At 48.5% G+C, this 16573-nt stretch overlaps 1 protein-coding gene across 3 annotated transcripts in view; it reads left to right on the top strand.

The window, feature by feature from the left end:
- Window positions 1-16573, top strand: part of LOC310824121 (unconventional myosin-XVIIIa-like) — a 68709-nt gene that overhangs the window by 11961 nt on the left and 40175 nt on the right. For 2 of the 3 annotated variants that reach the window (XM_083696970.1, XM_083696971.1), the window contains exons 3-10: window positions 11490-11577; window positions 11849-11955; window positions 12241-12417; window positions 12635-12845; window positions 13248-13390; window positions 13735-13835; window positions 14243-14306; window positions 14654-14798. In XM_083696970.1, the coding sequence (XP_083553096.1) occupies window positions 11490-11577; window positions 11849-11955; window positions 12241-12417; window positions 12635-12845; window positions 13248-13390; window positions 13735-13835; window positions 14243-14306; window positions 14654-14798 (1036 nt within the window). Of the gene's footprint in view, window positions 1-11489; window positions 11578-11848; window positions 11956-12240; window positions 12418-12634; window positions 12846-13247; window positions 13391-13734; window positions 13836-14242; window positions 14307-14653; window positions 14799-16557; window positions 16570-16573 lie in introns of all 3 variants that reach the window. The other variant, XM_083696969.1, reaches the window with a different exon arrangement.

The following is a 16573-nucleotide window of genomic DNA, read 5'->3' as shown; positions in this document are numbered from 1 at the left end:
CAAGCAGCCCATTTCAATTACATCATCTCCATCCCTAGTGGGGTGACGCTAGCATGCATTAGTACAGGCCCTGGATTAGGGGGGGTGGGGCTCCCGGGGCTCCCGGGGCTAAGAATAGATCTGTTGGGTTCACAGGAGGAGCGGGACTAAATAGACCCATTTCCTCCTCTCCATCCTCCTCCTCCTTCTCCTCCTCCTCCTCCTCCAGGCTTTCCTCATAGATATCCCAAGTTAACATGCATGTTAAGGTGTTAAGGGAGATTTGTCTGCTACCTACAGGGAACAACTCCAACCTCACTGTGCTGCATGTGATGATTGTGTCTGTTCAGTGGGTGTGTTCGGTTCTAGAGGAGAATTTCATTGATGTGTTTACAACACGGCCAGCTCCTCCCACTACTTGTTTTGACATCGTCACGTGACAGACACACCCTCAGCCTCCCAGACTCGTAATGACAGCTGGTATTTTGGTGCATAGTCATCATTGTTTGGCTTATCCGAAATGGTCCAAACAAAAGCTGTTGTCAGGCACCACCCTGAAAGTGAGATGGTGGTTACGTCATTGGGGACTAAATTGCTCTTTTAAGGGGGGCACCTGAAACATCGCTTCCCTCTCTGTTTGGTTTCATATTCTCGGGTGGCATGAGTCGTGTTGTGGTAGACGTTATTATCACCCCGTCCCACACCCCTAGTGGAACATTTGGGATGAATCTGTTCTGTTTCCTGTCTCTCTGTGTGTGGCTCTCTCTGCCCCTCCACCCATCCCTCCCTTCCCAGCTCTCTCTCTCCCTCACACCCATCTATTCAGACCAGTCAATGGCTCCACGCTGCCATCTGTGTCCATGCTGTCCCTCTTGTGTCTGGGGTCTGAATGGCGCCCACTGTGTGGCGGAAATGTGATAAGCCTGGCCTTGCCTCTCTGCCTCTGCCTGCCAGGTCACAACAGCGGGTCCCCCCACTCTGGTGCCCACATTGGCTCTGCTATGGCACGACAGAAACTGTTTAACAGAGAGATGACATTAAGCTGTTTGTGTGTGTGTGTGTGTGTGTGTGTGTGTGTGTGTCTGTGTGTGAGAGAGTGTGTGCATGCGCGTGTTAGTGCGTGCGTGCGTGCATGTGTGCATGCATGTGATGGGTGGCATGGCGTGCTGGGAGTGGCAGTGCAAAGGGGACACAATGGGGTCATTAGTGGCGGTGAGGGGAGCGTGGCGTGCCTCTGTGTCCTCTGCATGTCTGAGACGATAGCCTGTTGGCAGTGCCCTCCCTGTCCCCAACACTTGTCCCCAACACTGTCTCTGTGACGCTCCCCCTCACTGTCTCTGGCATCCACTGAAGACCTGCTCTCTGCTTCTGTTCTCCTGACTACTGTGTCTGTGTGTGTGTGTGTGTGAGTGCGCACACACACGCACATACGCACACACCCACACAACCAGTTTCCACGTGTTGAAGTGTCTTCTCACCTCCTACCAAATGAGACCATTTTCACCAGCTGCTCATTAAATGTGCCATTTAGCATTGTCTGTGTGTAGAAGTGGAACAACACTCTCTCATGCTATTATCTAACCTCAGTCTAATAACGCCTCACTGTCACCTCCTGCTAATGGAGCGTGATTCTGCATCCACTTACTAATGATTTATTGTTCACTTTCGTGTGCGATCACACCATACACTTTCAGAGTGAGTGTGTGTGTGTGTGTGAGTATGTGTGTGAGTGTGTGTGTGTGTGTGTGTGTGTGTGTGTGAGGGAGGAGGGTGATCTGTATTCCCTGTCTGCATGGTCTGATTCTAAGTCCTGGCCTGCTTTCTATGAGCAGTCTGTTATAATCAGGTCTGTATTTATTTACCCAGACTTTGGATAATCTGAGTCATGTTCCAACTTGAATCTCATAAATCCAACTGGTGGGGCTTCGGGTTGAACTGGGTCAGAATCAGAGCAGTGTTGTGTGTATGGTTGGTATACCAGGCCTTAATCTTTGATCAGTGTTCAACAACATGAGTAGACACTTACTGTCTGTCTCTTACTCACACTCTGGGGATTAGCAGGCTGTGCTAGATTGGGCAGCTAGATTGGATTCCGCTGGCCCAGCCCAGCCCAGCCTAGCTTAGCCCAGCCCAGCTCAGCCCAGCCCAGCCCAGTAGCCCACTCCTGCATTTTCCTGTTGCCCTCCTGCTGCAGCCACACCTCCTGCCCACCACACCCAATCAACTGCTGAACGCTGTCCTTCCAGGCCAGGCTTAGACCACTCACGTTATGTCACACATTTTCCCGTTATGCATTTTTCTTCTGTAGTATAAACTTTTGCCCAATCATACGCATAGGACATGCTGATATCAAGGTTTCTTGTTCTAATTGTCAACCCAGATTCTGGTATGAGGACTGTTTTAGTCAAATGCTGAATTTAGGTCAGTGGACGTCTTCCTTGAACTGGAAAACTGAAATGTTTCAAGGCTTCATGGCTCCATCTTGTGGTTTGTGGAGCACTGTGCAACTCAGAGAATCAGGAGGGAAGGAAAGTCTCCCTCTAGTGGTGGCCTCTGGGCTCCAAAAATGAGAAAAAAGAGAAATGTATGAGAACGATAGAATTATTGTAGGCATATTTGACACAGGCCTTTACAAACAAAGCACACCTCCCCCTTCTATGCCTAGCTTAAAGAGGGTGGGTCTTTGGCTTGCTCCCTCCCGCCCCGCCTACCTCCACACAAGCCAGCAGGTTCTGTGAATGCTGCAAGTTGATCAAGAGATGTAGCCACCAGTGCTTTGGTCCTTAGAGGGGAGATCCCCACTCAGTCTCTCCCTCCCTTTCATTCTTAGGGCTCAGACACACAGGGTATGGGAGTACACAGGGGAAGTTGGGGGGGGGGGGGGGGGGGGTAATTGGCATGGTTGCTTGTGTGTTCTATTTATAGTCCTCTCCGTATCCCAGCAGCTGTCCCTCTTCTGTCTCCCCCGCCCGCCCGCCCTCCCGCCCGCCCCTGCGTCCAGAATAACGCCGTTCCACTGAGGTTCCTATCGCGTTACTCCGTTCTGCTCGGTTCCCAGAAACAGCCATACCCAAGTCCTACCCTACCTACTCTACTCATTCAGCTCAAACCCAGTCCTACTCTACCCTGCCCTGCTCCATTGAGGGAGAGGACTGGAAGACTGGTTGGGCCTACCGAGGACACAAGGTAACAGAATACTGGGTCAGGCTCTGTGTGGGTCTAGCAGTGTGTCCAGCTCCTCTGTGTGTGTGTGTGTGTGTGTGTACACGTGTGTGTGTGTGTGTGTGTGTGCTGCTGCTGCTGTACCAGCTCCATGAGGGCTCTGGTTCTGTCTCAGAATGGCCTCCGCTGCTGCGGGAACTATTTATAGGAGTGGACGCTGTTGAGAGCTAGGGCAGAGATGGTGAAATAATTTGGTTGCGCTACTGATTTCAGCTCTACTATTTCACTAATATAGAGTATGCTGGTACCGCCATGTATCAGTTTTTTAGCTTAGTGTGCTTAGTTTGCTTAGCTTAGTTTGGGTGGAGGTCACGATTGACAGTGTTGTTGACTGTGTGTGAATGCCAAAGCTGAAGGAGACACGACATTGGATCAATATTGGAGACCGTGTGGTGTTCATAAGCCAGGTTCTCAGCTCTGGGTATTTCCTACGTGATGTTGTGCTCCCAAGCAGCATTGTGCTTCCATGTCAGTTATACTAAGCATACATGTTATCATTGGCTGTGTGTGTTTTGCTTCTTACGACCTCATCACCATGAGACTATGTTATTGTTTGTGCGTGTGTGTGATTGATCTGTCTCCTGTTTTTGCCGCTAGCCACTTCCCCTTCAGTGTTGACAGATCTGTATGCCTATTGGATGGTTGGTTGAGCTATCAATATAACTAGCCTACACAGTCCTTAAAGATCTGTCATCTGTGAAGGTGTTAAAGGGGCTAGATGCAGAAATGGAAGCAGGCATTTGAATGTGTCCAGATCCTAAGTTATGTTCATTAACCTCAGAGAAGAGATATGTTTCAGTGCTGCTGTCGTAGATCTCAATCTCTAATTCTAAGACGGACACATATCTGAGGTTTCGTAAGGAGGGTTTTTTCCGGTCACTTTCCGCAATATGGAAAACCTGATGCACTGAACGTCATGAACTGATTCTTGACTGTTGAGACCGTTAAAACCACCGGTATGTCTGACATTTACACTGTAAAAACAGACAGCCTTTAGGCAGCATGCACAGCACTGTAATGTGTCACCCAACTGATCATGCCTCATAAAACCATAATGAAATAAGAGCATTTTGCCATATATTGTTTTAACATTTTGACAGTGTGACCTATACAGAGTGAATGTGAACCATGTCCTGTCATCCATATGTATTATATACTATGTCCTGTCATCCTGAATCATCCTTCTTCTCCAAGTCTCTCCTCTCTGTATCTCTCCACTTCATCCTGTTTTCATGTCTTCTGTCCCCAGTGCTGCATGGTCCTACTGCCCTGTTGGTGTTTGATCTCTAGTGTGAAGACCGGCAGTCCTCAGTCCCCTGACATCACCCACCCCTAAACTCGCACTCCTCCATCATTTCCCTTCTAATATCCTAAAGTCTGTCTCTCCGCCCCTCTCTGTGCCCCCCCCCTCCTTCTCCTCACCTCACATCCACCTCGCCCGGCTCAGCCCATGACTGCTGGCCATGGCATTCACACATCGCTTTTCATTCTGGGAGAAAAAGGAAAGTCTTGTTGTTTTACCTCTGTTGTATGAACTGTAGCCTTCAGTACATGCCTGCATGTGGTCTTCACATTTGCTGTGTAGTGAGTATTAGGGATCAGATTGACAGATTATTGTGTGTGTGTGTGTAGACTGAGGAAAAAGGAGGAACATTGATGTTATCAGCATGATCTTCTCGCATGAGTGCGTCTTGGCTCTGGGATTGACCGGTATCTCTTGACCTCCCTCTCCTGTGTAGGTGGTTAAAGACGAACCAAACAAGCCAAACGTAAGTGTCGTCTTCTCTTGTGTGCTTTTGGGCAGAGTATCACCTGCATTGAAGTTGTGTCATTACTGACTGTACAGTAGAGGACATCTGACGTGTGTAGGCCACAGTTCTCCAGAGTTCTCCTCTTAACCTCAGTTGGCGCGGTTGTGGGTTTGATTCCCGTTGGGATCATATATACTGAAAAATGTTCTGCACTCACTGCAATGAGTCACTTTGGATAAAAGCGTCAGCTAAATGGCATTTATTGTTAACCAAGTCTACAGCACCCTCTCCATGGTCATTCAGCCCCCACTCATTGACCACATGACCGTGGTGGACCAGAGAACAGTTGTAGAACAGGGTTGTAGTTTTGGGTTCACAGGGCAAAGCCTATTGAGGCGGAAAAGGATATACACAGTTCTGTGTGAGCAGGTTGCCTTTCTGAGCTTTTTCTGTAAGTAAATGGACAGGATAGTGGCAATGGCCGGATAATAGACCAAATTACAAGACACACTGGTCTTATTTCTGTAGTCCGAGATGCATCGTCATGCATAGATGCACCTCTTCAATGATCCCTGACAAAAAGACGGTCGCTCGGATCTACTGTAGCAGCCTGGATAATGGCTGTGGCCTCTGAAATGACTATCAGTTCTGTTAAATTGGCTTTTTGCTGAATAAAACTTTGAGTCATGTTATCTTACAAGCTTTTACTGCGGTATGCCATGGAGAAGCATATTGAAATGCAGGAGTGGTGTCTCACAGTTGGCGTCTAGGCCTTGATATATCCACAGAGTAAACACTAAAGGGAGAATACATTATAGGTGTCTTATATGTGCAAACAGTCCGTGCAGCTCCCACCCTTTCATAGATATTCCCCCTGAGCTGCATTAAACAAAGCCTAATCTCATTTTTGCACAATCTGTGAGAAGGACTTTTTTTCTTGCCACCGTGATATATGATGAGAGGTGTTACGGCTAATATTTGTGTACACGAGCGGATTTTTAAAATTGTAAAAAAAACAAAAAACTTGCGTCTTACCTCTGTGTGTGAAATACATGTACCAGTGACCAGAGATATCAACATAGTTTATCTCTTTGGACCAATGCTTTCTTCTGCAGACTAGACAGCTGCATAGTCCAGAACACTACACTACAGTGTGTAGAACAGCTACCACTCTACAAATAACTTTTAGTAGGTTATGAACAGTAGAAAGTGTGGAAGTCTGATATACAGTGCCCTGCGTCAGTAATGGGACAGTGAAGCTGAATTTTTCATCTTTTGGCTCGACAATCTGTTTGGATTTGAAAACAAACAATTACTATGAGGTTAAAGTAAAGATCCTCCAACAATCCGAACTTGTAGAGCCAAAAGAAGAAAAAATGCTTCACTATCCGAATACTGATGCAGGGCACTGTATCCTGTATTTTTGCAATTGGTTCCTCCTTTCCCATACCTGTATATGTACAGTCTGACGTTGAGGGCAGTGGGAGCAGTCAGCCTCAGTCAGACAGAGGCCCTGAGACAGACGGACGTGGTGACGCGCTTACATCATCAACCAGAGACGCTAGGAGTAACAGTGCCAAGGGTGGTCCTGATCCTCCAGCCCCCCCAGCCCTCCCCTCCTCCTCCTCCAGGCAGCAGAGCACCGAGGAGCAGGGCCCCAACCACAGGAAGGTGTTGAACGTTATAAGGAGGGTGATGCCCGAGGGGATGGAGCAGGGCAGTGCCTCTGCCACAGAGCCTACTAGAGCTGCCTCTGCAGCCAACTCTGTGCCCAAGACCACCAAGGCTGTGAAGGATGACATCTCCTTGGGCCTGGCCAGTCTGATGGGCCGAGGGAGGACCAAGGAACACCGACCACGTACCCGTACACAGGACCGCAAGGAGGAGGAAGAGGAGAAGGGAAGGGAGCAAGAGAAGGTGGAGGAGGAGAGTCAGAAGCCTGCAGAGAAAGAAACAGAAGAGGCCCCCTCCACCTCCGTGTCCTCCCCATGTCCTCCCGACCCAAGTCCCCCCAAATCAAACCCCTTCGCCCCTCCTGCAGGGTTCATACCCGCCCCTAAACCCAACCCCCTTGCCCCTCCCGCTGGCTTTATCCCCGCCCCCGCCCCTAAACCCAACCCCCTTGCCCCTCCCGCTGGCTTCATCCCCGCCCCCGCCCCTAAACCCAACCCCCTCGGCCCTCCCGCTGGCTTCATCCCCGCCCCCGCCCCTAAACCCAACCCCCTTGGCCCTCCTGCTGGCTTCATCCCCGCCCCCGCCCCTAAACCCAACCCCCTTGGCCCTCCCGCTGGCTTCATTCCTGCCACAAAACCAAATCCTCTTGGCCGACCCCAGGGTTTCATCCCTGCCCCCAAAACGGCCCCCAACCCCCTTGCCCCCCCTGCAGGGTTCATTCCTGCCGCTCGGCCAGCATCTGTGAAGAAACCAGAGGTACAGAGTGCCAACTGACATCACAGAATGAAGCATGTAGTTCTGATCTGTACAGTACACATCTATTAACCCCATTTAACCTGTTCCGTGTGTGAAATTAACACCGTTATGAATCATGCTTCATAACTGAGATGTAGGGTAGTTTCTATAAAGGCTGTCTTGTCTTGTCTTGCTGCAGTGGTTGGTGCTGCTTGATTCTCTTAGTCTGTAAAAGTGAGGACTAGATTAATTCACTTTTCTTGCTCCTTTCGAGGTTGCACGTTGTGCCTGGTCTCTTGAAAAATGAGATCTAAATTTGATCTAAATGAGAGTAATAGTGTGTTCAAGTGATGCTCAAAGAGTTTCCTATCAATATTTAGTGTAGGATTTAGCGTTATTCTGAAATGGCCCCTAGTGGGAATCTCTCAGAGGCACATGAATGGCTGAGTCTGACATTTCTGAGTTTGCTAGTTCTGAGGAGCACGTGAATGCGGCAAACCTGGATAATTGAAGGGGTAGAAAGGTATTCTTTCCGTTCCTGCCCAGCAGGCCACATTAGTGGGTATAAGGGGCTCCTCATGGCTGCTCCACAGAGACACAGGTCTGGTCTGGCCTCAGTCGTTGACCCATAACTCATTAATGCCAGGCAGTGGGAAAGCCCTGTGGAAACTGGAGCCAGCCTGACATAGCTGGAAACCAGTGGGGCCAATTACTAATGGCAGTCATATTAATCAGAATAGAGAACAGTTACTGGGTAAAAAAATCAACCATTAATATGAGGAAGAGCAAATCTCTTAGGGATTTTGTCTTAACTGGAATGAGCTAAAGCTCAAATAAATATTAACTTCTCTTGATGAGCGTATGCATAATGCAGTAGGTTTAAAACATGACGTCGTGGCTGAGTGCACTTATGATGCTTGAATATGTGGTTCTGTTTGAAAGGACCTCTCTGTCATGATGTAATCTCGCATGGTGTGGACAAGCACATGATATACAAGGTTATTGATTCACCTGGTGTGTGTGTGTGTATGGGCGTGCCTGTGTGTGTTTATCAAGGTGAAGGCAGCTTCTCGTCCCTCTGCCGCCGCCCCTGGGAAGCCCTTCTCTGGGAGTACTCAGTCTCTGGGCATCACTGAGCTGACTGAACAGGTGTGTGTGTGTGTGTGTGTGTGTGTGTTGCTGCAGTTGGTGTTACTCTTTGCGTCTTGGGTAGATTTCTGAATATACCTATACCTTCACTGTTGCTGTAGAGGGGAGGGGAGCATTTATGGGACATGAATGCCAAAGGGAGATATAAGACCCTAACAAAAAACCTTGAAGCTTGACCCTCACAGTCACAGTTGTCTTGGTGATATCCTACCATCCTCTAGGTGCCGGACCTGATCCCTACAGAGGAGAACCATCGACGTCTGAGGAAGATCTTCACCCTCCCTGGCAGTGGCACCACTGTAACTTTCAACTCTCTCTCTCTCTCCCCACTCAGCGAGTCTGTCTGCTGTGGCATTACCCAGGCTTTTACCTGTCTGTCATTGGCCTATTCCACCCTGCTGTGCTTGAGCAGGCGGGGCAGGTGCCCCCAAAAGTACACCCCCGTTGCTGCCCCGTCCCAAATGTGGCCCTGAATGTATGGATGTTGACCAGTAGCAGCAGGGTTCCAATTACAGGGATGCCCGGGGAGTGCAGCGCTCTCTGACTGTAATTTGAACCCTGTCTAGCAGCGTCTGTCTTCTCAGCTTTGAACTGGCTACCTCAGCCTCAGTCACATGACCGCCTTGGATGATAATTGATAACAGCTGGGCTCTCAAACTCAATTTTCTGGAAGGGTTGTGTGATCATTGATTTTTAATTGACGAGAGATGACCCCAGGGCATACAGTCTGTAGAACTGAGAAAGTACGGCCAATGATGGCATTTGCGTACATGGCCCTCCAATGGTTGACTTTTAGACTCCTGCTCTGCATACATCTTCAGGCTGTTTTTCACAGTCTTTTTCCTGCTTTTCTTTTTTCTGTGCCGCTTTTTCTGTTAGTCTCAGCGGGCAACACTGTGTCTAAGTTTTCTCCTTATTGACCAGGTCCAGAGGTACACACTGTATAATGTCCCTACTCCCTACATTTATGTATTTTGCCCTTTGGCTTTTTTTCTGACAAATGGGCAATGTTTGGGTGTTTAATTTCCCTGATGTATAAGTCTGGTCACAATTGGCTCCCAAAATACTCCTGGCCACAGTTTCAATGTCTCACTCTGCCTCATTCCTCCTCTTCTGCTGTCTCATCTGTCTTCTCCTCTCCCTCTGTTTCTCCTCTGTCTGTCTCCCTGTGGGTTGCCTCTTGGTTTGCTGCTGTCCTCGTTGCTGCTGTGTGCGTTGCTGTGTGGCTAGTCTGTGTCCCTGGCCAGTGGCCCAGCTTCCTCTCAGGTACTGTCCGTCCCCTGTCACACCTGTCCCCAGACTGGCCACTCACCCACACCCCCCACACAGGGCCTGGCTGGAGTGTGTGCTCGTGTGTCCTGCTGGAGTGTAAGCCTGTTCTCCTTGACTGACCCCTCCCGTCACCCCCCACCCCACCATCCTGGGGTTCTGCCTGCACCCTGTACTTTCCCCTCAGTGTTTTGAACCACATTCTTTGCCTTCATTGGTGCAGCTTTTCTGGTGCCCCCAGTAATGTGACCTAACCCCTCGCACAGAGACTGGCTCTGCTGGGCTTAGTAACAGATATTAGTAAAGATGCAAGGATTAACACTGGGACTCATCTTCTTTCAGTTCACCATAGTGCCTTATATAACACTGTCTGTGACTGGCGTCAGTTATTTTCGTCTGTTATTTTCTCCATCTGCACGTGTACTGTATCCTCCCCTCGACCCCAATTCACAAATGATGACGTTCCTGAATCCTGACAAGGATGTGTAATGGCTGTTGGCATGTGTTTGAGCATGGATGCTGTATCCCTGAGGTGTACCTCTCTCTCTCTCTCTCCTCTTGATTGACCCCCCCTACTTCTCCCTGCCCTCCCTCAGAGCAAGGTGGATGAGGACCCTGTGGCCGTCCTGCAGGCGGCACACTCAGCTGCCACTCAACCCAAGGTCTGGCCACTGCTATGCCTGAATGCAATTCCCCAAGCACCCCCCCCCCCCCACCACCCCCTAGAGTGGTGTGTGTGTGCGTGTGTGTGTGGTTCATTAAGACAACCAGGGATTTTGTATCTTTTAATAAATCTGTAGGATACTGAGAATTCAAGACGCTGCACTGCTAACATATTGAATCCTTGGTGTCTTAACGGTAATGATGTGCATTCCTCACTATTCTACCCTCGTCACGTTTGCTTGCTGTGAGAGTTTGTGTGCATGACTGTTGATGTGGCTTGATTTTTCACTTTGGGTTTCTGACCACGTCAGAAGAACGTCAAGGATGACTGCAAGTTGCATGAAGTCTCCAAAGAAACGTACTCAACCTTGATTGAGTTGTGTGGTGGGGTGCTGTGGTCCTGAACGGTGGCCGGCCAGCCCACAGGCATGTGTTGTTGTGCTGTGTAATGTTGTGGCATGCTTTATTTATGACTCCCTATCTATCATGTTACTGTCACTGAGAGGGTGCCTGTGGAAGAACAGCTCTCTCTCTCTCTCTCTCTCTCTCTCTCTCTCCCCGCCCGCCCGCTGGCTCTCTCTCCCTATCTCCCTGTGTTGCTTGGTCACAGTGATCTGATGGTAAACACACAGATTGGAGGGATCAGGAGCATCAGGAGAGGCTCACTGAATGGCAAATGAGGAGAGGAGGTTTTTGGGGTGGGGGCGGGGGCGGGGGTGGGGGTGATCCTGAAACCCCAAACTCCTCCTCCTTCACATGGATGTTGGTGCTCCAGTGCAGGTGCCACCTACAGTATCCACATTGTCAGGTTACCATTCGACGGACACACAAAGTAATGGATGCCATGTATGTCACTGATAGGGGTCTCCTTAATGCATGCTTTAATGTTGACCTTTGACCTCGGTGTATAAGAGGAGGGACAAGTGATTGGCCCTCACTGATGTGCAGAACGTGAATCCGTGCTAACTGACGTCAACCTGGTGTGTGTGTGTGTGTGTGTGTGTTTATCAGTTTACTCACCCTGTCTGTGGACCCTCTCTCCTACAGGTGAAGACAGAGGAGCAGATAGCTGCTGAGAAATCCTGGTACGGCACAGAGAAAGTATGGCTGGTCCACAAGGATGGATTCTCCTTGGGTCAGTGAATCTCCTCAACAGTCATCCTAATGGGGGCAAAATTCAAGCATATGACTTGATTGATTACCAGTTACACACACACACACACACACACACACACACACAGGACACAACCCATGCACGCAATCTGTCAATATTATTATGTTGCTCAAATGCATGCTCAAAGGTAATCTATGGCTAAGTAGAGGCTGTACAGTATATCATAATATATCATAATATACTGTATATAATATCATATCATATTGTATTGACTGTGTCTCTGTCACTGCAGCGACTCTGTTGAAGACGGAGCCAGGGAGTCTCCCAGAGGGGAAGGTGAAGATCAGGCTGGAGAGTGACGGCTCACTGCTGGATGTGGACGAGGATGACGTGGAGAAGGTACTGGGATCAGTTCTACTGTACACGCTGGAGGTCTCTGACTCGTTAGGTGCTCTTTCAAAGCAGTACACTCTTAGAATAAAAGGGTTCCAAAAAAAGGGTTCTTCTTCAGCTGTCCCTGTGGGAGAGAACCCCTGCGAAGAACCCTTTTGGGTTCCATGTAGAACCCTTTTTGGCTCTAGGAACTGTAGTAAGTTTTTGTGTCCACCTCTATTGCTCTACACCTCTGTTGCTCTTGTATATGCAGCGACTTCTGTTTGACCTACGTTCTGCCCCCTCACTCAGGCCAACCCTCCAGGCTTTGACCGTGTGGAGGACCTGGCCTCCCTGCAGTACCTGAACGAGTCCAGTGTGATGCACTCTCTGCGCCAGCGCTACGGGGGAAACCTGGTCCACACTCATGCAGGGCCCAACATGGTGGTCATCAACCCCATCAGTGCCCCCTCCATGTACTCTGAGAAGGTACAGTCCTGTGTGCTGTCTGCCAGGGGGAGTCAGGGTGGGGGAGGTGGGGGGGTTAACCCTAACGCTAACCATATATAAAAGCTCATGGAAGAATATGTGTGGATTTTGTATTTTGGGTATTTCCTATGATGACAATACCCCATTCTCTCTCCCTCACCCCTCTCCTTCTCTGACTCTCTCTCTCTCTCTCTCTCTCTCTCTGTGGCCATACCAGGTGGTGCACATGTTTAAGGGCTGCAGGAAGGAGGATGTCGCCCCGCACATCTATGGCGTGGCCCAGTCGGCCTACAGGAACCTGCTAACCACACGCCAGGACCAGTCAATCATCCTGCTGGGCAAGAGTGGCAGCGGCAAGACCACCAACGGCCAGCACCTGGTGCAGTACCTGGTCACCATCGCTGGCAGCCCCGGCAAAACCTTCTCAGGTATGTCTGGTTGGACACAATATCCCCTCTCTTGGAGGAACAAAGGACACACCTTTTTTTGTTGTACATGTCACTACTTACCTGTATTGGTCTGGCAGATGAAGCCTTTAGGTATGGGCGATATCCACATTTTCTTATTCACGATATTGCTGAAAAAAACGACTGAACTGCAGCACATACAGTAGAGTGTATGGTTAGTGTGGTAAATAGTCTGGTGAAACAGACTATTCTGGAAGAGACCTTGCAAAAGCAGGACAAGGCACTTGTTTATTTATGCACATATCTGGAGTTTTAAGCGCTTTTAAATACTATTTTCTGAAAGAGAATAACATCAGGATATGCTCCAAATACTCTTTACACCATGCCTTCACATCACGTGTCTGTTCTTTCTGTGTGTCCCAGCGGAGAAGTGGCAGGCGGTCTACACCATCCTGGAAGCCTTTGGGAACAGCTCCACCTCCATGAACGGGAACGCCAGCCGCTTCTCTCACATCGTCTCCCTGGACTTTGACCAGGCTGGCCAGGTGGCCTCTGCCTCCATCCAGGTACAAAGCCACGAGCCATTCTAAAGAGCCGTGGCCCAGGAGACACCTCTGTACAGAAGAACAACCCAATGATTACATCTCATCTCTCATTCCCTCTCACTCTCCACCTGTCACTCTAGTGTTATGCCAGTGCATATACTGTACACATCAGGGGAGGCTGGTGGAGGTAGAAATCGGAGGACAGGGGGTGGCTAACCAGTAGCCTTCTTTTATCACATTTCCTTACTATATTTGTGTCTTTTGTACTGACACCCAATATATTTTGTGATACTGTTGACTGACAGTGGCTGAAGGTGAAGCGCTTTGTGAAGTGAGCTGAGTGTGGCTTTGCTCTGTCGTTCTAGACCATGCTGCTGGAGAAGGTGAGGGTGACCAGGCGTCCGGAGGGAGAGTCCACCTTCAATGTCTTCTACTACTTGATGGCTGGAGCAGAGAGCTCTCTCAGGTCAGGCCGCAACACACAGCTGTCACAACCAACCTGCCCTGCCCTGTGCACTCGCACCCACCGCAGTCCAATGCGTTGGTTGTAGCTTCATTATAGTCAGTGTTGATGAGTTCCAGGTTGGAGGTGGAGATGGGAGTTGTGAGGGCTGGTTCGTATGGGCTTTGTGTCATTCCTGGGTGGGCTGTGGGTGGGCTAGTCAGGTGTGGGTACTGTACTCTGGTAGCGGTTAGCTTCCTCTGGTCTCTGTGTGGACCTTTAGCGGTTCCCTTCCCAAACTCCCCTCTGTCCTTGATGTACTTCTGAGTGTTTTGAATGTTGAAGGTGAAGGTCAGAAACAATGAAGAACACTGTCAGACGTGCTCCTGTTGTCATGGTGACTGACACGCTTGTCTCTGTTGTTTTCTTAGGACTGAGCTGCACTTCAACCACTTTGCTGAAAACAGCGCCTTTGGGATTGTGCCTCAACCCAAGGTTAATACCCAAGAAGCTTTGTGTTCTGAGTTTGTATTTTATACACGCTCCAGTAGTGTAAAGAGAAAGGAACTCTGGCGCTATCTTGCACTCCAACCAAGGTGCATGAATTGAGGCAAACTGAAGTGAAGAGGACAATTGTTAAAACGAACACATTTCGGCCTGTAGCCTTCTTCAGAATGCATTGGTTTTATAAATAAATAAGCTTTTAAGTTTTATTATCCTCCAGGAGTTGCATCATGAATTTCCTCTTCACTTCAATATGCTCCAGTAGTGTCCCAGATGCTTTTTAAACTATCTCCAGAATAAAGGAAACTAAATTTGAACGCCTGTTGTTTCTCCCCCAGCCTGAAGACAAACAGAAGGCGTCTCAGCAGTTCACCAAGCTCCAAGCAGCTATGAAGGTGCTGGGGATCAGTGGGGAGGAGCAGAGAGCCTTCTGGTTGGTCCTGGGGGCCATCTACCACCTGGGGGCTGCAGGGGCCACCAAGGGTAAGACACACACTACACACCAGGTTAGGACACCTTGTCTGAATGATCCATTCCTGTAGGCATGGAGAAAGCAAATTTCTATGCAAACAGACCATAAAAGCATATCTTATGTCAACTCTATCATCAACAATGGCTTTTGAATGCAAAGCAGTTCTTTCCCATGGAACACTTGTATATGGGATTGCAGTTTACCATAACACTTATTTTAGATGCATATTGTCTGCATGCATCTATTCTGTTTTCATAGAACCATATGTAAATTAAGGACTGGTCATGATACACGTGGTATCATTAAGAAAACAAAGCCAAGCAAAGAGACATATGGGTGCCTTCAGAATAACTAGAATCCAAGATGCCAGTCAGGCAGAGTTGCTGTTCACCGCGCATTGAAATGAGCATGTGAGCTGTCTTATCAAGGCTCTTGGTAAGCGCTTCAAGCTTCCTGAAACAAACAAAGATGACTTCTGTGACAAAGAAATATGTTATATGTCCACAAACTCTGTTAACAATGCAAAGTCCCGCCATCTGCAGGGATGATGTTAATTGCATCCCCTTATCATTCACTCGAGCGCATCACAGAAGGATCTTCTGATTTGTCGATGTATGAGACAGTCGGTTGACAACTGTGGAGTTTTAATTGTTCCAGCTCATCAGGCAACAGACAGAAGTCTATACTGGCAGCTTCGCGCCTTATGATGACAAAATGCCTCATCTTGTCAATGGAAGGCACCCAGTGTCTGCTTGCTGTGCTTTGAAAGGGGAAACAATCTCACAGGCTGTTCATCAAGAGATGTTCTGATGCGTCTGAATGCTATTTTTTCCTGACAAAGCCCAGGGCAAGACTCTTTGTTTATTCTGCTAATGGATGCCATGTTCTGTTGGGAGTATTTGTTCACATAACAATCTAACATTGCCCTTCTCTGCAGTGTCAGCCATAGACGAACGTGGTAATGATCTCACAAACCTCCTGTGTGGCTTTGTTTCCACCTGCAGTGTACATTTCTCTTTGGGTGCTCTATCTCATTCTCTCTCTTTCCCTTTCTCTCTCGTTCTCTGAAGTGTAAACTGATGCAATTCCAATCTAAGGAATATTTGGTTGTCCTATGCAACCTCTAGATTTGTGTCTGATGATTATAAATATGGAAATAAAATACCATTATATTTGTATTACTTTTAGGAGCTTAGCCTCTCTAAGGTTTTGATGAAACACCTTCAGACATCGCTGCTTGATTAATGAACACAAGAGGGCAGCATAGACCTGTATTTCTTATCAGTTGTTCGTTATTGTAGATAGAAAAATGAAGCAGAATCAAAGGACATACAGTTCTATCTCTCCACCTCCTGGTTCAAAGAAATGACCATGAGGATTATTTGGGCGTTTATAGGAGAGGGCTATTTAACCCTCAGTAGAGATGTGTTTCATGAATCTCCGACAGTACCTGAATGCAGCATGAAGGTCAACTGGAAGCATGCACATTTCCTTCCTCTTGGTGTGGCCCATCAGGTGTTTCAGTTACGGCTCTGTGTTACCGTATCTGTTTGTGTGTGTGTGTGTGTGTGTGTGTGTGTGTGTGTGTGTGAGAGAGAGAGGCTGTGTTGAAGATCAACTTCATCAGAGCTTGATTGTTCATCTCCTGAAGACATTGCTACTGTGGCTCTAACATAACATATGTATTTGTGCTCTAATCACTTACTTTCTTACTTGCATGTTGCATGCTGCTCCGCCCCCGCCCCCCCCCGCCCCCCTCTTGCAACGCAGACGCTGACGAAGGTAA

The sequence above is a fragment of the Argentina silus genome (genome assembly GCF_951799395.1).
Source record: "Argentina silus genome assembly, chromosome: 2".
Lineage (NCBI taxonomy): Eukaryota > Metazoa > Chordata > Actinopteri > Argentiniformes > Argentinidae > Argentina > Argentina silus.
The sequence above is the reverse complement of the archived record's forward strand: the minus strand, read 5'-3'. Positions and strand labels throughout refer to the sequence as shown.